The 25,815-nt window shown below is 39.9% G+C and overlaps 1 protein-coding gene across 2 annotated transcripts in view; it reads left to right on the top strand.

Moving 5' to 3' along the window:
* Positions 1 to 25,815, top strand: part of dmxl1 (Dmx like 1) — a 193,217-nt gene that overhangs the window by 70,876 nt on the left and 96,526 nt on the right. For both annotated transcript variants that reach the window (XM_080188967.1, XM_080188966.1), the window contains exons 7-17: positions 2,824 to 2,999; positions 4,642 to 4,813; positions 4,985 to 5,153; positions 6,918 to 7,130; positions 8,796 to 9,034; positions 10,389 to 11,085; positions 11,794 to 11,915; positions 12,488 to 12,577; positions 14,736 to 14,859; positions 16,531 to 16,650; positions 17,988 to 18,194. In XM_080188967.1, the coding sequence (XP_080045093.1) occupies positions 2,824 to 2,999; positions 4,642 to 4,813; positions 4,985 to 5,153; positions 6,918 to 7,130; positions 8,796 to 9,034; positions 10,389 to 11,085; positions 11,794 to 11,915; positions 12,488 to 12,577; positions 14,736 to 14,859; positions 16,531 to 16,650; positions 17,988 to 18,194 (2,329 nt within the window). The remainder of the gene's footprint in view (positions 1 to 2,823; positions 3,000 to 4,641; positions 4,814 to 4,984; positions 5,154 to 6,917; positions 7,131 to 8,795; positions 9,035 to 10,388; positions 11,086 to 11,793; positions 11,916 to 12,487; positions 12,578 to 14,735; positions 14,860 to 16,530; positions 16,651 to 17,987; positions 18,195 to 25,815) is intronic.

Below are 25,815 nucleotides of genomic sequence, written 5' to 3'. Positions count from 1 at the left end.
ACTACCCATCTGACCACTTCCTCCAAACCTACTACTGTTCCCACCACACCACCCCCACCACCCCCCCCCCAACTACCACCCTACTACCTGACTACTACCCTCCCAGACCATCCAACTACCGCTCACCTGCCTGACTGCTTTTTCATTACCATCCACCGTACCCACCTCACACAACACATCAATCCACTCACTAACCCACCGAAAGTCAGTGATTATAGTGATGTCATTGAATCTTAAGGGAAGATACTTAGATCCTCTACGTTCATTGCCTGGCACATATTGTTATATAATGCATGAAGCAGTGATACGTCTTCAGATTAACTTCAGCCATCGCAACCTGTACCATGTGCCAAAGGTCTATGTTCTATGATAGTCCTTGATTAAACTTTCAAAAATGGACGAAGTCAAACACAATAAGAGGTAACCACGTAAATTATTGCAAGTAATCAGATATATTACGAAACTGGCACAGATCACAAACATCTCTCAAATTGCCATACAATAGAAAAATGTAACAGATGCATGCCCCTCAAAATACTATGTAAGTACTGTATTTGATCTTATTGTAACATCATTATAAAGCATGTCCACTATATATTGTTTTTCTTAGCTACTCTCATTCATTCTGGAGGTTTCGTCTCCTTGCTTGACTATAATTGCTCAATGTTAATCACTGCACGAAAAGACCAAGAGATATTAACAGGCTTTTCAATCAATAGGGAATTGCATTTGATGTTCATATTCAGCAGGAAGCGAGGTAGGAAGAAGAGATCCATGCTTAACCTATCGTCTCGATAAACAAGGAGCAAAAGCAAAATACTGCAGATGCTGAAAATCTGATTGTTTCCAGCACGTTTGTACATTCAGTAGGTCTGGCAGAATGTGTGTGCACGCCATCTTTCTCTTTTGTTGAGTTATGTGACGCAGAAAGGCCCTTCAGCCCATTGCGTGTACACTGACAATAAGTACCACTGAAGTTGCACTAATCCCATTTGCCAGTACTTATCAGATATCCTTCAATGTGAATGAGTTAATTCCATGTTGTACCACCAAATCTTGTTCACATATCACCCCTGACCATGCTGATTCAAGTTAGCATCCCAACGTCTCCGATTTAACATATTGATCATCTTTAAATTCTTTTCGGACCTTGCGTCTTTCTACCTATTTCACTTTCTCCAGCCCTTTAATCCCTCTAATCTCTCTCCTTTTGGCTCAGTCTATTAGTGCACACTTCTCATTCCCACCATTAAGTGTGCATTTGTCTGTTTGGAACTTAAATTATGGACTTGCTCCCTGTCTTCATCCCCTTCTTCCTTCTAATGTACGCTTTGGCCAAGCTTTTGGTTACATTGTCCTCCTAGCTCCTATAGGTTTGCATTCGTTTTTGTCCAGCTCTATTCTGAGAAAAGTAGAATAATTGAATCCTTCTGGAGTCCATTAATTCTGCACCAACTCTCCAAAAGAAAACATTACTGAGGCCCACCACCACCCACCCTATCCCCATAACTCCGCCCATTCATCATAATCAATCCACCAACCTGCATATCTTTGGACCATGGAAGCAAACTGGAAAACCCGGAGGAAACCCACACAGACACAGGGAGACATCTTGGGAGGTTATTTTCCACTTTAATTGCAGAAATTTCCTGCAGGCTTTGGGAGTCTTATGTTGGAATCAGACGGGGGTCCGAAGTTCGTGTTCACCAGCAGCAAGACACGCGGTGCAATGTTCTGGGAGGCAAATAGATAATAAATTAAACATACTAGGCAGGCTCTTAGTGTTGCAGACTCAATCAGGGCCAGCAGCCTGGAGCCAAGGCAGCCCCACTAGGAAAGATGGGGACTTTGAGGCAGGTTGGAGACCATAACTTGCTGACGAATATGAAAGGACTGCATTGAAGATTCTCAACGTCAGTAGCGACGTCAGAATGGAGGGGAAGCCCCTCCACAGGCCCATTCAAAAGCAGGGCTTTTATCCTTATGGCCCTGTCACTGGGACATGGAACCTCTGGCAGCTGGTGGCCTTAGCAGTTGTGGAGGCCTTCTCCATCAAGAAAATACTGATGTTGACTCAAAGTGGGGCATAAAATGGAATAGTTGGCTATTTGACTCCCTGGATCAGACAGCAGATCCAGTTCTCGGTGGGAATGTGTCGACAAGCTGTCCCATCTTGGTTTCTTGCTAATTCCCTGGCTCCATTCCACCATTTCCATTTCCACCTGTGGCTGTATGGGAACACAGTAAAAAGTCTGACAACACCAGGTTTTAGTCCAACCGATTTAGTTGGACTAAATCGGTTGGACTAAAACCTGGTGTTGTCAGACTTTTTACTGTGTTTATGCCAGTCCAACGCCGGCATACCCACATCATGGCTGTATGGGAATCCAACCGTAATAGTACTTTATGAATGTCAGTTGCCATTGGTGCTGTCATTTGATACTAAACAACTATGATAGTCTTGGTAATGATTAATTGAGAAAGAAACAAGTAATATAGAAAAGATCCTGTAACAACTACTTGGGACCCAAAATATTTCCATCTAGTCTGTCATACATTGCTTTGGCAAAATAGCCGATTACTTTATTTTCTATTCACTTTCCTTTTATTATATTAATACTATCCCCTCTGAATGATGGAGATATAAAACTTCTGATTTAAATTGTCTTTTAGACTTTTTATAAATAACTGTATAAATATTGATTAAATCTTAAAATATGGAGCAGATGCTGTGAAATGTATATTTACTCTACTTGGTCAATAAAGATATTTTAGGCCAAATGTTCAAGGTCTTTCTCATTCTCTCCTCTCCTAACCCCCCAGGATGACTGTCTTGTGAAAGTGTGGTACAATTCCTGCAGCTGGCAGTCAGCAGTGATGACACCAGTCACACCAGTGGACAAGAGAGAAGGCGATATTGATTTTTCCTTTGTATATTTAGCCCATCCTCGAGCTGTGACTGGATTTTCCTGGCGAAAGACCAGCAAGTACATGCCAAGGTTAGCTAAATACTTGTTAAGACCAAGCAATGCATTTGCTGATGTTGGCGGGTAGCGAGTGTGTAGAGATATGAGTAAACAATGCAACTCTCAAACATCAAGGTTAGGAATGGGGAAATATATCAAAGTTAAACATTGCATTTCAAGTGACCTTTAATCTTTTTATGTCACACTTCCTTCACAAATTACTTCAATAAACAGTTCTGTTTGTTGACTATATTTATTTGGTGCCTCAGGGGATCAAATGGAATTGATGTTGAAGATCAGCAATGACATTGAATGATGGAGCAGACTCAACGGGCCATAACATCTTGTCCTCAGTTACAAATTTATCTAGTCGTTCTATTCTTTTCTATGAAAATAACATTGAACTTATCTTGCTGCGCAGTTATTCTTATGTACCTGTGTGGTCCACCAGTTGGCACTTCTGTGTAAACTCTGGAACTTGTCATCACATTAAATGTACAATTTTGGGACGTCTTTGGATTTTTCAGCTTTCCTTTCTGTTCTTCATTTTTATATTGCTGAAAAGAGAGACCTGTTGCTGAAGCATTTTCTCTTGCACTCATCAGAACAAATGCAAGAATGCCAAATTTCAAATGGTCGCAACAATTTATACTACAGGAGAAATAGGTGTTGGTTGTTAGGCAAGTTGATCCTAATTGGCAGTGGAATTGCCTTGGAGAAAGCAACAGGGAACTATTGGTTCCTTGTGCTTCCAGATATTTCAAAAAAGGCACAAACCTTAACCATATTCCTTTTATTTGGAGAGAACAGGTCCCTGATTTAAATGCATGTTAAAAATATAAAGGATCTGCGTTGTATGTTTAACTGATTATCCTAAATTTGTTTTTTAATGTCGCTATTAGCTCACTCAGCATTACTCAGCAAGTGCTGTTCAATCACAAATCAATCTAACAATAGAAAGTTTGTTTTGGGTTTTGCAAGCACAGAGTGGTTGAGTACAGTTTGTGTCCTGCTTATTACAAACAGCTGAAAGAATATTCTGTTTGTTACAGTCATTTATGCTGGTATGTAATAGCTCAGAACTTCTGATCTCTATTTCTTCGTATCTAAGAGCCACCCCCCAAAGATGCAATGCAGGCCCCAGACGTCTGCAGGCTGCCCTACTGCCCTCATCCATTCTCTTCCCTTCCAATCCCCTCACTCACCCATCTTTCCCTGACCCACCCTCCATCCTAGTCCCTCACCCAATGTATCACCCAAATTGCTTGCCTTGTCCACTGTTCCATAGCTTCTCAAAGTGTATTTGGGACATTTTAAACTTAGCAGAATGTGGCAGCTAGTGCCATAGAAAGGGGACTTGGCTTGGCTTCTCCCAGTGATCCTGCGCTATGAGGAAGGACTCCCAGAAGAAGTGTCTGCTCTGCATTTCTGAGGAGACCTGGTTTGGAAGCGGATAAGAAATGGAGGGGCTCCTGTACAATGTAAGTAAATAGGAGAGAAGTACGAATCACATAAATGCAATATATAACTTGTGATTAATGTATTGGTAAACTTTTTGATCTGGAATTCGTATAGAATTTATAGCTTTTTCTTTCATTGTTTACAACCCTCTTTCGGTGTGAAATAACCTCAGTTGTTGATTGTATTTGGTCTTTTAACTTTCCTTTCATTACAGGGGCCTCGCATGCAATGTTCTATTGACCTGCTGCAAGGACAATGTTTGTCGGCTATGGGCAGAGACTTTACTTCCGAGTGATAGTTTGCTTTCTGGTGAAGGCCACACCCAGTGGTCTGAATCTGTCTTTGCAACCAACAACCTCAAGAGGAACATCTCTAATCGGGAGAAGGTACAAAATACCTTAGAGGTGTGAGAAAACTTACAGCAATGAATTCTAAGCATTTTTCTCTGAAAGGAAGAAAATCAATCTTTTGAAATGTAATCACGATGTTAACTTAACATAAATACTGTTGTTCAACAATTTTTCTGTATTGTGATTTGAGCCAATGTTTCTTCGTAGTTGAACATCAGACCCTTTCGTATGGGGAGAAGAAGATCATCTGGTCTTGTTGCACATAGTGGATATTTACCCCATCAGCAGGATGCACATGAAGTCCATAGGAATGCACCTCTACATGCAAATTCACTCTGTCATTTTCACATAGCAGCCAGTATAAATCCAGCAACTGGTAAGGAAGTTTTACATTAATGTGCCATGAGGTTATTGAAACTATACAGTATTTTATGTTACCTGATAACACATAGCCAGTAATAAATGTTGACATTCAACAGTACCAGACCATCCTGTATCTTAACCCCTCCATTGTCTCCGACTTGTCACACTGCTTGTTCAACATCTGGCACTGGACAAATAAAGATTTAAGAACATAAGAAATAGGAGCAGGAGTAGGCCATCTAGCCCTGCGAGCCTGCCCCACCATTCAATAAGATCATGGCTGATCTGAAGTGGATCAGTTCCACTTTCCCGCTTTTTCCCCATAACCCTTAATTCCCTTGTCTGTCAAAAACCTATCTACCCGTGACTTAAATATATTTAGCGAGGTAGCCTCCACCACTTCAACGGGCAGAGAATTCCAGAGATTCACCACCCTTTGAGTGAAGAAGTTCCTCCTCAACTCCGATCTAAACTGCTCCCCCCCACTTATCTTGAGGCTGTGCCCTCTAGTCCTGCTATCCTTTCTAAGTGGGAAGAATCTCTCTACCTCTACCCTATCCGTCTCTTTCATTATCTTATACGTCTCTATAAGATCCCCCCTCATCCTCCTAAACTCCAACGAGTACAGACCCAGTCTATTTAGTCTCTCTTCATAGTCCAACCCCCTCATCTCCGGCATCAGCCTAGTGAACCTCCTCTGCACTCCCTTCCAGGCCAAAATATCCTTGCGCAAGTGCGGCGACCGAAACTGCACACAGTACTCCAGCTGCAGCCTCACCAGTGCCCTGTACAGTTGCAGCAAGACCTCCCTGCTTTTATATTCTATCCCCCTCGCTATAAAGGCCAGCATCCCATTCACCTTCTTGATCACTTGCTGCACCTGCAGACTGGGTTTTTGCGACTCATGCACAAGGACCCCCAGGTCCCTCTGCACCATAGCATGCTGCAGCTTTTCACCCTTTAAATAGTAATCCCTCCTATTATTATTTCTGCCAAAGTGGAAAGCCTCTCACTTGCTAACATTGTACTCCATCTGTCAGGTCCTCGCCCACTCGCTCAGCCTATCCAGATCCCTCTGCAGACTTTCCACACCCTCCGCGCAATGTGCGGACCAATACGTGAGAAACACCTGAGCTCCCACCTAATTCCATCTACCAGCACTTGGCCCATAACCTTGAATGTCATGATGTGCCAAATGCTCATCTAGGTACTACTTAAAGGATGTGAGGCAAGCTGCCTCTACCACCCTCCTAGGCAGCATTTTCCAGACCATCACCACCCTCTGGGAAAAAGTTTTTCCTCACATTCGCCCCAAACCTCTTGCCCCTCACCTTGAACCTATGTCCCCTTGTAACTGACCCTTCAGCTAAGGGGAGCAGCTATTCTTTATCCACCCTGTACATGCCCCTCATAATCTTGTACACCTCGATCAGGTCACCCATAATTATCTTAGCCATTATTATATAGCTATGTTATTATAAATCCTGTCTCTTCTCCATTAAAAATGAGCTATCACCTAAGCATCTGATAGCAGCTGTTTACCAAAGATAAAGTTGTATTTTTTGTTTAGGAATAGAAAATAGGGGTCAGGTTGCCTGAAATGTGTGTGATGGAGGGAGACATGAGAAAAGAAGATTTGAAATATGTTAATCCCCTGTCACAAAAGTTGGAAGTCATTTTTAAATATGTTTGACCAGTTTTGCATGTTCACGTTTCTGATTTTATTTTTTATCAAATATTCAGTCTTTGAAGGTTTTTCAAATTTTCATTTGAATAGACATTCCACTGCTGCCTTCCATCACTTCGTTGAGTTTGACTGAAAATGAAGAAACTAATGGGCCCTTTGTAGTCCATTGGCTGAACAACAAGGAATTACATTTTACCTTATCAATGGAGGTGTTTTTACAGCAGCTACGAAGGAACTTGGAGCAGCAATCTCCAGAATCCGGAACTGAAGATGTTGGACAAATCGAGAACAAATCTGATGATGGTATTTTGTTAATTTTGGCTGATTGAGATATGCATGCGTCTTTTTATACTAGTTATTTCAGATTTAGCTTGATAGGTATCTTTTCTTTGCATCGGCTGATTATTCTAAAGACTTGCCTCTGTTGCAGAACCTTCATTCACAATCTTATTGGACGCAAGTGCAAACTCATTGTTAAAATTTAAACTTAACATAATTAGTAAATGCAGACCAACTGTGTTTGCCTGTAAATGCTATAATTCTTTTAAACAAGTATCAGCCACTACTAACAAACTTGCATACTTTTCCTGTCATTAAACGACCCAGTGGCAGTTTGTATATTCTGTACTACTTGGCACTAGTATTAATCTGTTCATGTAAAGAGTTAACTTCTCAAAATATACATGACATAGAACATAGAACACTACAGCACAAATAGGCCCTTCGGCCCACGAGTTGCGCTGATCACATCAACACCTATCTATCACCCCCAATCCCATAAAACCCCATATACTCATCCAGAAGTCTTTTAAAAGACCCCAGCGAGTTCGCCTCCACCACCACTGACAGCAGCCGATTCCATTCACTCACCACCCTCTGAGTGAAAAACTTACCCCTAACATCACTTCTGTACTTTCCTCCCCGCACCTTAAACCTGTGTCTGACACTGAAGTAATACATATTTTGGAGATTTTGTGGCACAGTGACACTGTCCCTACCTCCGAAGCTCCAGTTCAAGTCCCATGCTTGGTGCTTGATGGTCATAGAGGTGTATTCGTAAACATGGCCAAATGTATTGATTATCATCCTGCAACTCCTTCCGTTTTACCAGTGGCAGGTGGTGAAAGCATGAAAGTCTCATGGTCAGCCAGAACCTTCAGAAGGCAATGGCAAACCACTGCAGTATCTTGCCAAGTGTAACCATCGACCAATACATTGGAAGTTCTTGGTCGCCAATGCCTTCTTAAGACATGGTATCTGAAGTAAGAGAGAATCCTCCTTTGGGTGTGTAGATTTACTCAGAAGAAAAATAATATTACTGTTCAGATAAAACTTTGAGATTGGGAGATCAATGGTATTTGCCTCAATGCAGAATTCTTTTAAGTTCCATTGACAATGCAAGTCAAATTGAGTTATATCATTTAAAACTTCACCATGATGTATGTTGCACCTCTGAAAAATAAAATTCAGGTCTGGTAAGGTACAAATCTGATCCTTTCTTTGGCTTAGTTTCCATTTTCCCCTTGCCTCTATGATTGACTGTGAGATGTTTTTATAAATAATCACTTCATAAATGCTTCAAAAATGTTTGGGAACAGATGAGAGAGTTTCCTGTAGTTAATGCAGTTCTTCTTATTTAAAAAAGTCTGTCTGTGATTAATTCAAATCGTCATGGTTTGAGCAGCATTTGACATGAACAGAATATCACCATATTTTACAGCATATCAAAATGTGTCTTCAATTTGAATTCTGTTTTCAGTTTTAATTTGATAAACATATTATTGAAAGTTACATTTGCGATCATTCTGTAAATCTGAATTATAGGTACAAAATGTATTGTCACTTTGACATCCCTCCAAAGTTCATAGTGTTTCAAGTAACAATGTGTATTATCGCAATTAAAATATAAGATATTACTTTTTGCCATTACTCATAAATTGAAACTGATCCATTCTTTTCTTCACACAGAAATTGATGAAAGTAGTGAAGATCATAAAAGATTTATGCAATCTGTGCTTTCGGACAAAAGTACTGGAGAAAGGACTTCAGCAGCTGTCATGATTGATCATAAAATTGAAGTGCTATTAGCAGAATGGAACAAGAATGCAGACATGCTCTTTAGTATTCATCCAATGGATGGATCATTATTAGTGTGGCATGTTGACTGGCTGGATGAGTATCAACCTGGAATGTTTCGACAGGTGCAGGTAAAGCACCCCACTCTAAGTATTGCTTTTTCAAAGAGTTAGATTACTAACTTCTGACGATTTTTACTGTTGCTGAAATGCATCATGATGAAGAGAACCTTGAAAATAATGTGTTAAAAAATCAAAACCAAGTTCAGTTTTTGTCTGGACAGACTATGCACAGAAAATCACGGGCTGATTTGAAAATTGTCAGCCCAAGTACTCTAATTAGAGTAGAAGTAGAGGCTATTTGTCTAGCGAGTATCTACATTTTCTTGCATTTTATATAACATTTTATTTCTTGTACTTCCCTGATTTCTAAACTTATTTTCCCCATTATGCTTCCAGTTTTGCTTTTTAAGATCAATTTTCAGCATGGTTTCAATAGTGATTAAAATTCAAAGATTTGTTTTTTTCTTGACATCTGATCTGTTGAAAAGTATTCACCCAAGCATACACAAATCTGCTTTAGCCTTGCAAATTTGTTTTGCATCTGGTGCTCATTTTACACATGGAAATTCTTATTGTTACTTTTTGCTTTGAAGAACCCCAACTTGCCCCTCGCAATAATTTCAAAGCTGTGTGAGGTTCAGAAAATTCATATGAGGGCTATGATGGCAAGTTCTTTTTACCTTGACCCTTAGGGGTGCTGTAACTTCCAGGAGAGCTTTTTTAAATATAATCGTATTGCAACAATATTAATAGTACTTGCAGTGAATTCATGAAATAGAAATATACTTCTTCACACGTTTTGATTTTTTTCCCTACCATGCTTCATGTAAATTCCTAATATTTTTAAATATTCATGAAAATGCTGGATTTTTTTGCAAAAGTATTCTATGTCTGTATTAACTTGTGCTGCCTTCACCCTGTAGCAATTGCACCTCTCTTACCAAGCTCAGGATCAGCTCCGATTAAACCTGTTTCTATATGTCTTGAAACTAGTTTACAAACTCAATTTCACTTTTACCTATTTTACCTAAAAGTGAACCTATTTCACTTTTAATATTTATTTTACTAATGTTTGGCTCTGTTACTAGTTTAGCGAACAGATTAAACTTTATTCTGTTAAGCAACTTGAATGACTGAATTAGAGAATTTGACAATGCCTGTGAAAAGTTGGGTACACTAAAGTGGAGTTATGTTGGGAGTGTTGAAAAGGGTAACCACATGAGAATTCCAAAAATTTCTGATTCTTGCAGGATAATTGAAACTTGTTACTGCTCAAGCTTTTATAACATTTCTTTCTTTCTTGCTGTGTCACTTACTTTAACAATGGTGAACGGCAGACTTGGAAAAAAAAACTTGTTTAAAAACTGAATAAGATGATTTTAATTGTCCTTTTTGAAAATGTGTATATACTTCTGTTTTGTAGGTTTCATTTGCTTCTAGAATTCCTGTGGCATTCCCTACTGGTGATGCAAACTCTCTAAGCAAGAGTATAGTTATGTATGCCTGCACAAAAAATGTAGACCTGGCTATTCAACAAGGAAAACTGAAGCCACCTGGCCTGACACACTCCACATCTGGCATGTTAATCTCTGCTGGCCAAAATAAATCATCTGGTAGTTTAAAGTTGAGTATCTTCACACCTAATGTGCTCATGATCTCAAAACATGCAGATGGATCCTTGAATCAGTGGGCTGTCAGCTTTGCAGAAGAGTCTGCATTTTCAACTGTCCTTGGTGTCTCTCATAAGTCACGCTACTGTGGTCATCGCTTTCATCTCAATGATTTAGCATGTCATTCGGTTTTGCCCTTATTGCTGACTACTTCCTACCACAATGCAATACGGACACCAGATGGTGGAAACCTCTACAACGAAGGCAGGAGTTTTGACTCCTTAAAATGCAGGGGTTCAGGATCTGGAAACCAGAGGGAAAGTGCAACAGCAGCTACATTCCAGGATTCTAATTCGATATACAGTGAACTAATTCTGTGGCGAGTAGATCCAGTTGGGCCATTATCATACTCTGGAGGCGTGTCAGAGTTGGCCAGGATCAATTCCCTCCATGTTTCAGCCTTTTCAAATGTGGCTTGGTTGCCAACTCTAATCCCAAGTTATTGTCTAGGTAAGTACTGCATGTGTGATTTAAATCCTCAAATGAATGCTTCACTTTTCATATGTAGCTTCTCAACACAGTGTAGGGAAAATAGTCCACATAGTTTTTTTCATTTTTTAATATTTAACGATATGCATGGTGACTTTACTGGACACAACTGTTTGAACTCCATGTCAAGTTAATCACTGTACTTTTGTTTTTCATTAAAATCTGAAATGCAGCTGTCAGATCCTTCATTATCCATGTTGTAGCCAAACATGTGAGACAGAGCAACACTATATTGTATATCCCATTTTCTAATTCTCCACTACAATAAAATATGATAACTTTCAAAATTGGAGCTTCATTATTGAAATCTAAATAATAAGCATGTTTTTGTATTTCATAGTTCATAACTTTTTTGATATATTGTTGAAGAAGAATGACATTTAAACAGTTCTAGTCTAATTGGCTTTGCATGAATTTGCTAGAAACATATTGCTTTATGTGTAATTTTAGTTAAGTCAGGGTTACCTTATTTTTCATTATCTGATAGTACATTGTTTCCCCTAAACCACCCATTTTCTTTTGTTGGATCCACCTGTATTATAATTCTTTGGAGGATCTTGTCTAGTGGTGTCAGTCACTAGTTGGGCACGTTAACCATACCTCCCATTCAGTAATTTTGTGGGTGCTCGATGGCATATGATAATTGAACTTCACGATTTTTTATTTTAGGTACATACTGCAACTCTCCTAGTGCTTGTTTTGTTGCAAGCGATGGCCAATATTTACGATTATACCAAGCTGTTATTGATGCTAAAAAGCTTTTAAGTGAGCTTTCCAATCCAGATATCGCTGTAAGTAAAAGTTGAATTATGCTGAATGCCATTTGAGTGACATAAATTTTGATTTGTCCAGAAGCATCTTGTTCAAGGGCTCACAACTCCTGTGTGGAAGTGGGTCACTATATGTTAATTCTTTTGTGTTATTGAATTCACAACATTTATGCCAGTTATGGTGGTGATGTTGCATCTTTGATGTGCAGTCATATTGAGCTTGTTCTCAAATGTTCTCAGCAAACTTCAAAAGGATTGAACTTTTAATTAAATATGCTTTTCAGCAGAGTATGTTTTGTGAGCAACTTGATGAGTCATTCTTTCTTCTATCTGGGAGGATAAGCAGGGGAAATCTTAGGATATTCATATATCAGTTTCTCTCCCTTCCTTCCTCTCTCTCCCTCTCTCTCTCTCTCTCTCTCTCCCCCACCCCCCCCAGGTTACATGATATAACAAAATACAAAAAGAATTTTTGATAACTGGTATGATATCACATGTTAGCCTATCCACGAAACTGATACTTTAAGCAATTATTTCAATTTCAAGATTGTGCTAAAAGACAGTAATTCAACTGTTTTGGTATGTTATCACAGAGATTTGTTGGAGAGGTTTTCAACATTGTAAGCCAGCAGTCAACAGCAAGACCGGGCTGCATTATAGAACTAGATGCAATCACTGAGCTTGTAAGTATTATTACAAAAGCTTCCCCCTACTTGCATTTAGGTTTGCCTATTAGCATGAACATATTGGCATGAAAATGGTGTAAAAAAAGAGCTTGGATTAATATAACACTTTTCAGAAGCACAATACATCCCAAAATGCTTTGCAGCCAATGATTTACTTCTGAAGAAGCATCCAATCAGTGTACAGTACCTCTCGCAAACGGAAAAGCAGGAATTAGTTAATGTTAAAAAGGGATAAATATTGGCCTTGAGTCAGAAGAATACTTGCCTGCTCTTCAAATTAATGCAGAGATCGCCTTTAAATACCACATTGAAGAGACTATGCCTTCAACAGCACTGCATTCTTAATGTTGTACTGGGATGTCAACCTATATTTGTATTCCAGTCCCTGGAATGTATCGCATCCTTCTAACTCAGAACAGGAGTGTAAACAACTGGACAGCAGCTGATGACACATGATGTACCAATTACCACACCGCTGTTCTAAATTTAAAATGATGAGTTCTGTTATGGGTATGGCAATTTAGGCAGCTATAAGTTATTTTTCTTCAGCTTCCCCCACCTCCCTGCAGCTCAGTTTCCTCCTGAAATAAAGTAAAAGGAGTTAATTTGCCACTTTAGCCAGATGACAAAAAGTCTGCTCTTCCAAGTCCTGTTCTTCAAACTGTAATGGCCGGTGTTTCAGGGGAGAACAAAGAAAATGTTTCAAAGACACTCTGGAAACTCTTTGAAGCTCTCCTTGAAACACAGCAGCATTGATAGTTACTGGGAGGAGATTGCTTACCAACTGTTCAGAATGGTGACAATTTGTCTATGGAGACTCGCCATGCTTTGAGTTCCAACATCTTAACAAGGAAATGAAGGGATGGCAGTATCAGGCTATTAAATTTGATAATCAGCCATGATCAAAATAATGGCGGAGCAGGCTTGATGGCCTACTCCTATTTTCCATGTTCCTCTGAAGCAGAGCTGCAGCACGGAAGGAAAGAAATAGAAGCAAATCCTGCACTGTAGATCCCACAATTTTATGGGTGTGGAATGTCATGCCCCATTTGTCCAAAGATTTGTGGGTTGAGAATCGGCCTATTCAGCCACATGAAGACCCCACGGCAGAAACTCATGACTTTGAGTGGACATAGTTTTTGATTCAAGGGACAGACAGTGTCAATGACTATTAATACCAGTTTGACATTTTATTCTTTGATCTTTTCACGTAGTGAGTCATTAGCACATACATCTTACTGTGCTGCCCTTTGTTCAAAAACCCAGAGAGTTTTTCTGATCAGCTGTCTTTGAAAACAGTCCATCTTTGATATCAGATCTGTGTAATCTGTTTTAAAACTTTTTATCTTCAGAATCAAGAAGAGGTTTGTTAAATGCACAGAGAGAAAATGTTTGCATGTTCAGAAATAAGTAAAATCAAAATAGATGGGAGAGATTTTAAACACCATTTAATCAATAATGTTTTCATCAGCTTCTAAGCTAAAACAGCATTTTTAACAAGTGTCAAAACAAACAAATATAAATTTGAATTTAATGACTATGATAACTACAAATTTCCTTGTTTCAGCTTTGGCTCAGTGGTAGCATTCATCTTTGAGTAGGAAGATTGTGGGTTCAGCTTCCATTCCAGAGTGATCTTGGCAGATACTTCAGTACAGTAATGTTAAAGATACTGTCTTTGAGATGAGAGGTTAAACGGAAGGTCCTCTAATCTTGATTGGCCCTAAAAGATCTCATGGATATTAATCATGGCAGAGCAGAGAATTCTCCCAGTACTTTGCCTTGTCTAATATTTATCCCCAAAACAGAAACAGAATCACAGAAACAGATTATCTGATCAATATCATACTGATGTTTGTAGGGCCTTGTAGTGCACAAATTGGCCACTGCACTTAACAACAAGGAACTCTACTTGAAACATACTTCATTGGCTGTAAAGTGCTTTGGCACATCCTGAGGGTATGAAAGATACTATGCAAGTTCCTTTCTTTCTCTGTCCTCTTCCTTTCTCATTTTTTCTCAAAACCTCCCCCAACCACCCCTCCCGCCCACCACTACCATCAACTTGTTCCTGCCCTAATTTAATTGAGCTGTGTATGAAGAATTTGTAATTACATCTTGTAATTTACTTACTTGAACACTGGCTTTATTTTAGTATGGGAAAGAGACTCAGTTACTTCACGTCTTTAAGGAGGATTTTATATTAGTTAATCAACCCAAGAAAATGCAACAAAATGAAAAACATACTTCCAATGAAACCAGTTCACTACAGGAAACAGGTACAATTCTTGATGAGTGCACATCTACTTTTCCAAAATTTACATAGGATTCTTTAATTAGCAAAATTGTCAGTTATCGTACAGTATTATAGTGTTTAGTTTGTGTTCTTCATCAGTTGTATCATCATTTCTAATTTAATAGGATTAAGTAATGTTGTCTTTTTTCTGTTAATCTTTCATGTGTTTGGTTTTTTTTAGAAGTTAAATATACTTATTTTCTTTTGCAAAAGCATTCATAATGAAAACCAATGTGGGGAATATGGACAGTACAGTGGCACAGTGGTTAGCAATTCTGCCTCACGGCTCCAGGGAGCCGAGTTCAGTTCTGGCCTTGGGCGACTGTGGATTTTGCACACATTCTCCCTGTATTTACATGGATTTCCTCCAGGTGCTCCAGTTTCCTCCCACAGTCCAAAGGTGTGCAGGTTAAGTGTATTGGGCATGCTAAGTTGCTCCTTAGTATGCCAGAATGTGTAGGTTATATGAATTAGCCATGGTAAATATGTGGGGTTACAAAGATAGGGCAGGGGACAGGGTGACATACTCTGTCAGTGTGTCAGTGCAGGCTTAACGGGCTGAGTAACCTCTTCTGCACTGTATGAATTCTGTGATTCTAAATCACAACTGGTCAGGCAGCATGGAGTACAATGTTAGCAAGCATGAGGTTATCCACTTTGACAGGAATAATCGTAGGAGGGATTACTATTTAAAAGGCGAAAAGCTGCAGTATGCTATGGTGCAGAGGGACCTGGGGGTCCTTGTGCATGAGTCGCAAAAACCCAGTCTGCAGGTGCAGCAGGTGATCAAGAAGGCGAATGGGATGCTGGCCTTTATAGCGAGGGGGATAGAATATAAAAGCAGGGAGGTCTTGCTGCAACTGTACAGGGCACTGGTGAGGCTGCAGCTGGAGTACTGTGTGCAGTTTTGGTCGCCGCACTTGCGCAAGGATATTTTGGCCTTGCAGAGGAGGTTCACTAGGCTGATACCGGAGATGAGGGGGTTGGACTATGAAGAGAGGCTGAATAGACTGGGTCTGTACTCGTTGGAGTTTAGAAGGATGCGGGGGGGATCTTATAGAGATGTATAAGATAATGAAAGGGATGAATAGAGTAGAGATAGAGAGATTCTTCCTGCTCAGAAAGGGCAGCAGACTAGAGGGACAGCCTCAAGATAAGGTGGGGGGGGGGGGTGCATTTTAGAACGGAGTTGAGGAACTTCTTCACTCAAAGGGTGGTGAATCTCTGGAATTCTCTGCTCGTTGAAGTGGTGGAGGCTACCTCGCTAAATATATTTAAGTCATGGGTAGATAGGTTTTTGGTAGGCAAGGGAATTAAGGGTTATGGGGAGAAAGCGGGAAAGTGGAACTGATCCACTTCAGATCAGCCATGATCTTATTGAATGGCGGGGCAGGCTCGAAGGGCTAGATGGCGTACTCCTGCTCCTACTACTTATGTTCTTATCTGTGGAAAGAAATGATTAGCATTTCATGTTGATGAGCTTATCTCAACAGTCAGAACTGTTCATTAAAAAATAATATTCGCTGTCTTTTTTCAGTAACTACAACAAAATAAAGTTGAAATAAATGTAAACTTTCACAGGCTAATGCATTATTCTCTCGGTAATGTTCAACATGTATGAAGCACTGTTTAACTAACTCTCATTAATTTACAGAGCAACCACAGGATGGGTTTTCAGAAAAATTCTTTTTGGTGGTAATTGAGCATAAACAGAACAACCGCTCAGTGCTGCATATGTGGCATCTGCACTTGAAATCTGATCAGATCTCTATTGGTGGGTGTCATTTATAAGTTAGATTGCATTTAATGTAAAAAAAAGAATGTAATTATCAAGGATGTGGTCTGGCTAATCCAAAGTAGATTTGAAGTTGCACAACAAGTAATTCAAACCATGTCACTGCATGTTGATCCATAGCTGCCTATTACGAGAAATTTTGTTGGAAGTGAAAAAATTTGGATGGCTTTAGACAGGTTAAAGAATTTGCTCGCTGCTTCAAAAAAATTACAAATTGACAGCTTTAGTACAACCTGAAAGAAAACTTAACTAACTTAAAGATGTAACATCCTAATGATGCAGGGTTAATGTGCTAATTTTGGCTCTATTTTATTTTTTATGCCACTCATAACTTTCCAGCAGTTTCACATTAATTATCACAGGACTTTCCATATGAGATGTCACAACTTTGATTTATTTAAAAAGAAAAAACTTTTAAAACGGTGACCCTAATGAATATTCTGTAGACAAATAATTACAAACATACCTATGAACATGTGAATTAGGAGCAGGAATAGGCCTGCTCTGAGTTTGCTCTGCTATTCAGTAAGATCATGGCTGATCTGATTCCTCTATATTCCCACCTACTGCCTATTATTTTTCATCCCTTCCCAATAATCTATCTATCTCTGCATTAAAAGTATATTATTTTTCATTCATGTGGATGTCGTTGGCTGGGCCAGCATTTGTCGCCCATCCCTAATTGCCCTTGAACTGAGTGGCTTATTGGTACCTTTAAGAGTTAACCACACTAATGTGGATCTGGAGTCATACATAGACCAGACTAGGCAAGGACAGCAGATTTCCTTGCCTAAAGGAAATTAGTAAACCAGATGAGTTTTTACGACAATCAACACTGGTTTTTTGGTCATCATTAGAGTTTTAGTTCCAGTTTTTTAAAATTGAATACAAATTTCACCATCAGCTGTAGTGGGATTCAAACTTTGGTCCCTAGAGCATTATCCTGGGTCTCTGAATTACAAACGACAATACCACTGCACCACCACCTTCCCTAAATTTAAAGATTCTGCTTCCACCGCCTTTTGAGGAAGAGAATTCCATTGTTGAGACTGTCCGAAATGAACATAAACAGTGTAGTGGCAGAAGACCGTTTTATGCATCAATCCAACTTGGACCTTGGCCTGATCTATTATAGACTCTACCCCAGTTATTAAATCTTTTTCATAGGAACTAGTTCATTTCATGTTATGGTAGCTGTTAGAATGTAACTGACATTGTTCTGGCAATGCAGCAATTGTCACAAAATTGTACTGTATGTATATATGTCAATGTGCAAGTTGAACTCTACTAATAAATGAAAATGTTATATTTTTTAGATAATGCCGCTGAAATCTCTTTGTCACCTCCAAAGGAACAAAATGGCTTCTCTGAAAAATTGCATTCTCCTTTCTTCAAAAAGTACCAGGCTTGTAAAGCAAATTTACAGAGCGCCAGTAGATTAGCACTCATCTCAAAAAGAGTTTATAGCCAAGAATTAGCTTTACCAGAGGGTGTTGAAATTATTAGAGCTACTCCCTCTGCAGGTTAGTTCGTGTTTGATAATTAACATGAAGTCACTAAGCGACTTTAAATTCAAATGTTTGAAATAGCACTGCCAGAATTTTATGTATAGTTTCATTTAAGCAGTTCTGGTTCTATGCTTCAACTGTGAGTGTCTGTTTTTCAAAGTAGATGCAATTAGAAATAGATATTGTATTACCTTGAAGTTACGTTTCTTTATCGAGTGCTGGGTAAATATGTGCCTCTATATAAGGGAATCCTAATATAACAGAAAAAAACCTGAAGATGCAGAGAAAGCTAATCAAAAAGAAAGCTAAATTAACATTCCAGCTTCTTTCCTGAAATTCCATTTGCCTTGTCAAGTGCATTTAAAAGATCCTATGGTGGCAATTTGAAGAAGAGCAAGATATTCTCCCTGGTGTAGAAGCAAATATTTAATCTTTAACACAAAAATGAATAATCTGGCTGTTATCACATCACTGTTGTGGACAATGTTGCCTGCCAGTGGTTGCAATATCCCCTTTGTCATACTGTGGCTTGTTATGGGCAGAGAAAGGAGCTGTGATGCTTTGTTCCTACGTTGTTGGTTAGCGCAACAAGATATGTTTCAGCAGGAGCATTTTAAGCCTTTTAAGTGTTGTAGTTCTTTGTAATAAACATGAAACAGATTTTCAGTCATGATGTTTATTCACATAATGCCCTAAAATGCAAAGAAACACACTCTTTCCCTCATGCACACAGACATACCTAATTCTAGGGACAAAGCATGTGTTCAAGTTATTAGCAAAAGAAAATGCAAGACGTTAATCTCATGTCCAAATTTCAGATCTTCTAAAAATTCATGCATTTCTAGATTGATGGTTCTGTCATGGTTCTTTGGATGAATGGATGATGGAAGCCTCTAGTCTACAGATGATGTTTTTGCCAGATTTATCAAGGCAGAGTTTTGCAAGTGAAAATAAATTAGTTCCTTGGACTCGCTGCTTGGGTTGAAGGATAGGCAGGGTTCTGTTCTTTGTGCTGGAAGATGGTCCTCCGTATTCTGTTGGTTGCAGACTGTCCTATCTCTCTGGTTCTTGGAGGTCAAAGGATTTGTGACCTGAGGCCTGTTTCAGTCATGTGACCAATACTTGCAGTGCTTCAAAGTTAGAAGCCACAGCTCCACAATGGAATTTTAATGAGTGTTGTTCACCCATCCGTCTGTGCTAACTGATTTCTTTGGACCATCTTTTGTCAGGGTTGAGCCTGCAGATACCGCACCTGGGAGGGCTAATGATTTTGAGTCTCAATAAATATCTCGTCACTAGGAGTTGCCGAATGTCAAGTGGTTTTACGTTGTGAATGCCTGATCAAGGGAAAGCCATGGTCATTTGCATCTTAAAAATTTTCCAGAAGCATGTTCAGAATTGAGATAATCTTTTATGCAGAAATCACAGAAGGTCACTTGACCCTCGATGGCCATCTTCGATCAAAGTAAATTGTCCATATACCATGTGTTTGTTATAATTAGATGATAAAGGTTGAATGGCTCCCCTCTTTTTCCCTTTCTTCATTTGGTCACAATAAATTTTTTTTTGTTTCAAAAGGATATACTTGCCAATTCAGTGACTAAGTACTTAAATATTTACGTATTGAGATCATTAAAGAAGCAATCAGACAGGTTTTCTTAACAAAAAAGCGTTCACCCTGATTATATTTAAATTGGTCTCAGAACAATAAAATGCTCTCATGTACATAAATATAGATTACAGAGTGGGGAAGGATAGATTTGTCAAAGTAGAGTCCATAAAAATTAAAGGAATATACCATTTGTATTTTGGTGATTTTGGCTGGCTCCAGGCTGAAGCTGGTGATCCCAATGCTTCTGGTTTAAAGATAGAGATGGCTGATCTCTATCTTTGATGGACTGATCCAATTGACCCACACTAATGCTCCAGTCCGACCAACACGTGCCATCGGACCGTTTTGACTGTCCCGCGCCAGTGGATCAGTCCCACTGATGCGCCATTGGATCAGCCTGATGGACTGCATCGTCAGACTGGCCCGACCGACCCGCTCCGTCAGACCTGCCCAAGTGGTCTGCGCCGTCGGTCCAGTCACATGACTGAAACAGGCCTCAGATCACAAATCCTTCGACCTCCAAGAACCAGAGAGATAGGACAGTCTGCAACCAACAGAATACGGAGGACCATCTTCCAGCACAAAGAACAAAACCCTGCCTATCCTTCAACCCAAGCAGCGAGTCCAAGGAACTAATTTATTTTCACTTGCAAAACTCTGCCTTGATAAATTTGGCAAAAACATCATCTGTAGACCAGAGGCTTCCATCGTCCAGTCCTGTTTTTCTGGGGACAGTAGTGCTGGATTGAAACTTAATTTATTTTTGCAGTAAGTGGTATCCCTGAATGGCTACTGTTAGCAAATAGAGTTTGAAACTTGCAAGGATGGTTGGAGAGAAAGAGGAGCCCCACTGAGATCTTCCTCAACATCTCAGCTGCTTGTCTTCAGTTCTGCAGAGAAATGGGTGGTTCAAATATACAAAGGGTTGGCTTGTCATATGTCTGTCCTCAGCTGCTCAGAGAATCCAAATAAGGTCATTGCCAATGTATTGCAAAGGTAACTTAATTAGCTCATGCCTGGGAAGATCTCTTCACCATGGTCCCAGTGTCTAAGTGGTTAGGCTTAATGGTTTGTTTCACGTACCTCTGGTATTGCTTTAATGCCTTGCTAATGGGACAGGAGATGTAGATCCTTCACATTCTCAAGGAGGTCTTTGGGTTTTGCAGACATATTATCTCCATTCCAATAGAGTGAAATGTAAGGTAATGCAATCATTTTGGCTACAAGCTCAAATCTCCTTAATCCCTACAATTAAAATGTATCTGTTTTTAAAAGTTCAATTCTGATTTCCAGCCTGGATTAAAAAGATAAAAGCCATTATTGTGACACACAAAGTACATTCTTGTGACATGTTCACTTAGCATCATTAGTAGGCAAAATGCTGGAATCTGTTGGCCTAACATCAGTAAATGCTACAGTCCATTATAAAAAGCATGATAACAAGTCATTTCAAAAACATCAACAGGACTATACAGAATTATTTAGCGTTTACGAAAGGGAGATCATGTTTGACAAACTTATTGGAGTTTTTTGAGGACGTAACTAGCAAAATAGATAAGGGATGTGGTGTATTCAAATTTCCAGAAAGCTTATGATAAAATCCCGCATGAACAAGTTAGTGTGCAAAATTGAAGCACATGGGATTGGGAGTAACATATTGGCATATATTAAGAACTAGTTAGCAGACAGGAAACACGTTAGGAATAAATGGGACTTTTTCAGAGTAGCAAGCAGTGCCTAGTGGGATCCTGCAGGGATCAGTGCTTGGGCCCCATCTATTTACAATATACATCAATGATTTAGATGAGGAAACCAAATGTAACATTTTCAAGTTTGCTGATGACACAAAACTTGGTGAGACTGCAAGTGGTGAGGAGGATTGGAAATGTTGGTGTACAAAGAAACTGGAATGTCCTTGTACACAAGTCAGTGAAACAAAGCATGTAGTACAGCAATTAGTTAAAGCAGCAAATGATGTGTTGGCCTTAATTGCAAGAAGACTTAAGTACAGGAGCAAGGATGTCTCACCACAGTTGTACAGGGCCTTGGTGAGGCCACACCTGAAATATTGTGTTGTGTTTTTGCCTCTTTGCCTAGGATATACATGACATAGAGAGAGTGCAGTAAAGCTTCACTGGACTGATTCTGAAATGGCAGGATTATCATATGAGGCTATGAAGGCCAAGTCACTAAATATAGTGAAGAAGAGAACTCTAAAGGAGTGGAAGGGAATGGAAAGAGTTGAGAATGTGGAGTGGCGATAAAGGATCAGCTCAAACGGCTGAATGACCTCACTCCTATTAAGAACATAATAAGAAATAGGAGCAGGAGTAGGCCATCCAGCCCTTCGAGCCTGCCCCGCCATTCAATAAGATCATGGCTGATCTGTCGCTATTTTTTGAGTTCAAATGCTCTTTTATTCTTTTAAGTAAAAATGTCCATCATCTTAATACACCCGCAAACATGTGACTCAAGCATGACAGACCACGCTTAAGGAATGCTTCATTGGCTGAAAAGCACTTGGGTTGTTTTAAAGATCCTGATGGACACTATAAAAATGCGAGACTGATCTTATTTTCTTTTTATGCAACTCCAGGAGCTGCAAAATGAGTTACAGGGAGAAGGAACTTGTATATAAATAGTGCAGTTCATGTCTTCAGAACATCCCAAAGCACTTTATGGCCAATTAAATGTTTCTGATGTATATACAATGTAAAGACTCAAGCAAAATATGTGTATGATGGCAGATGAAATTTAATTACAGACACCTGCAAATAGTGACTAAGAATGAATTTGAAAGGAGTGCAAGGTTTTTGTAGACCACAAAGGATGAGGAATTTTGAAATGTGAAGTCTAAAAAGTGAAATAAAAGTTGGTGAAAATTGTGCTAAAACTGTCCATTGTTTTGTGACAGCTACCTGCAATGTTATTGCAGGCTTTAGAGCGCTGTCTTGTTCTTATCTGATCTCTGAACCAGTATAGTGCCCTCTTTAGGTGAGGGAAGAGGTGAACATGTTCGAAATTTCAAACAAGCTAATACTGAATCTGGGACAGGAACTCAACAAAGTTATTATAAGCAAAGTAACATTAATGAAGAAACTAATGCCACTGAAGAAAAAAAAAGTCCCCAGGACTAGATGGCTTGAGGGTTTTAAAGGAAGTGGATGAGGACACTAATTCAATTTTCCAAAGTTCTCTTGATTTAAACCATTCCTTTAGGTTGAAAAATTGCACACGGGGCTCCCTTATTTAAAAAGGGAAAGAAGGAATCCAGAGAATTTTCGATCCGTTAGCCTCACATCTATTGTTGGGAAATTGCAAGAGTTTATATTTAAAGATAGGGTGATCGAACATCTGAAAAATTCTAGCTGATTAACAAGACCTGCATATGTTGGTGAAGGTAGGACATACTTGACAAACCTGATTAATTTTTTTCAAAGAGCTATCAAAAGTAGTGGTCATGGAATGTGTACAAGTGTTAGCTATATGGACTTACAAAAGGCATTTGATGAAATCCCTCAAGGTACTATTGCCTAAGTTGAAGTCAGTGGAATTTAAGACTTATCTAATTAGGAAACTGGCTGGCAGTAGGAGAGACAGAATCGGGATAATGAGCAAGTTCTCCAATTGTCAGGATATGACCAAAGATGTCTTGAGAGGATATATTTTGGGACCTCAACTATTGCTCTTATAAAAGATATATCTGGAGAGAAGGTAGATTTGATAAAGATTTTAAAAATGAGGAGGAGTCTGGACAGAGTAGGGAGAGAGAATTTTTCCCGAGAGGCAGAAGGATCAAGAACCAGAGGTCACCAATTTAAAGTACTTAGCAAAAATGCAACAGCAAGATTAGGAAAAAAAAATTACATAGGGCATGATTAGGATTTAAAATGCTCTGTTTGAGAGTATATTAGAAACACTCATTCGAGGCCCTCGAAGGAGAATTGGATAATTATCTGAGAGGAAAGATTTGTAGAACTATGGGGAAAGGCAGGAGAGGATCCTGGTACTTGGGTCATTAAAATGTCATTAGCAGTTGAAGAAAGTATCCTAAAAGTCTAATGCAATGCTGGCCAATCTATCTCGAAGACTAAAATAACAGGGGCTTGTAGTCATATTTCAGCTATACAATATCCTGATTAGACCACACCAGGAGTAATTCTAGCAGTTTTGGGCAATTAGGAAAATATATTAGCCTTGGATTGCAATGTAGATTTAATAGGATAATATTTGAAACCCAAGGGTCAAATTACAAGGAAAGATTAGTTGATAAAGAAGGGTAGGATAAACTATGAAGCTGGGCTAGCGCTTAATATAAAAAAGGATAGCAAGAGTTTTTATAAATATATAAAAAGGAAGGGGCTGGCTAGGGTGAACGTTGGACCCTTAGAGGATGAGAGGGGGGACTTAGTGGTAGGGGATGGGGAAATGGCTGAGGCCTTGAATAACTTTTTTGTTTCGGTCTTCACTTAGGAGGACGTGAATAATTTGCCGTGTGTTAGCAATGGAAAGGTGGTAGGAGTGGAGGGCCTGAATGACATTATTGTTACTAGAGAGGCGGTGCTCGACAGACTGGAGGGAACTGATTGTGGACAAGTCCCCAGGACCGGATGGAATGCATCCGAGGGTTCTGAAAGAAATGGCGGAGGTGATAGTGGATGCCTTGGTGATAATTTTCCAAACGTCGCTGGATTCCGGGGAAGTGCCGGAAGATTGGAAAACAGCTAATGTTTCGCCGTTGTTTAAGAAGGGTGGCAGGCAAAAGGCAGGGAATTGTAGACCGGTTAGTTTAACATCCGTTGTAGGTAAAATGTTAGAATCCGTGATCAAGGAGAAAATAGCGAGGCATCTTGAGGAGAATTGTTTGATAGAGCAGACGCAGCACGGTTTCGTTAAGGGGAAGTCGTGTCTGACGAATTTATTGGAGTTCTATGAGGATGTGTCTAGGGCGGTGGATAGAGGAGAGCCGGTGGATGTGGTGTTTCTTGATTTTCAGAAGGCGTTTGACAAGGTACCTCATAAGAGGTTATTGCAGAAGGTAAGGGGGCATGGAGTTGGGGGTAGGTGTTAGCGTGGATAGAGGATTGGTTGTCAAATAGGAGGCAGAGAGTGGGGGTCAATGGGTGCTATTCGGATTGGCGGTTGGTGACTAGTGGAGTGCCCCAGGGGTCGGTGCTGGGACCTCAGCTATTTACCATTTATATAGATGATCTGGAGGAGGGAACTGAGTGTATGGTGTCGAAATTTGCTGATGACACCAAGATTGGTGGAACGGCAAATTGCGCGGAGGGTGTGGAGAGTCTGCAGAAGGATCTAGATAGGCTGGGCGAATGGGCCAGGAACTGGCAAATGGAATTTAATGTTGGCAAATGTGAGGTTGTCCACTTTGGTAGGAATAATGGTAGGAAGGACTATTACTTACATGGCGAAAAACTGCAGCATGCAACGGTGCAGAGGGACCTCGGGGTCCTTGTGCATGAGTTGCAAAAACCCAGCCTGCAAGTGCAGCAGGTGGTCAGGAAGGCGAATGGGATGCTGGCCTTCATAGTGAGGGGGATTGAATATAAAAGTAGGGAGGTCTTGCTGCAGCTGTATAGGGCACTGGTGAGGCCGCAGCTGGAGTACTGTGTGCAGTTTTGGTCGCCGCACTTACGCAAGGATATTTTGGCCTTGGAGGGAGTGCAGAGGAGGTTTACTAGGCTGATACTGGAGTTGAGGGGGTTGAACTATGAGGAGAGGCTGAATAAACTAGGCTTGTACTCGTTAGAGTTTAGAAGAATGAGGGGAGATCTCATTGAGACGTATAAGATGATGAATGGGATGGATAGGATAGAGGTGGAGAGGCTCTTCCCGCTCAGAAAGGACAGTAGGACTAGAGGGCATAGCCTCAAGATAAAGGGGGGAAGGTTTAGAACGAAGTTGAGGAGGAACTTCTTCACTCAAAGGGTGGTGAATCTCTGAAATTCTCTGCCCATTGAAGTGGTGGAGGCTGCCTCGCTAAATATTTTTAAGACGCGGGTTGAT

This window comes from Carcharhinus amblyrhynchos, chromosome 5, assembly GCF_965287045.1.
Source record: "Carcharhinus amblyrhynchos chromosome 5, sCarAmb.v2.hapA, whole genome shotgun sequence".
NCBI classification, from domain to species: Eukaryota; Metazoa; Chordata; class Chondrichthyes; order Carcharhiniformes; family Carcharhinidae; genus Carcharhinus; species Carcharhinus amblyrhynchos.
This window is presented reverse-complemented; position numbering and strand designations above follow the sequence as displayed.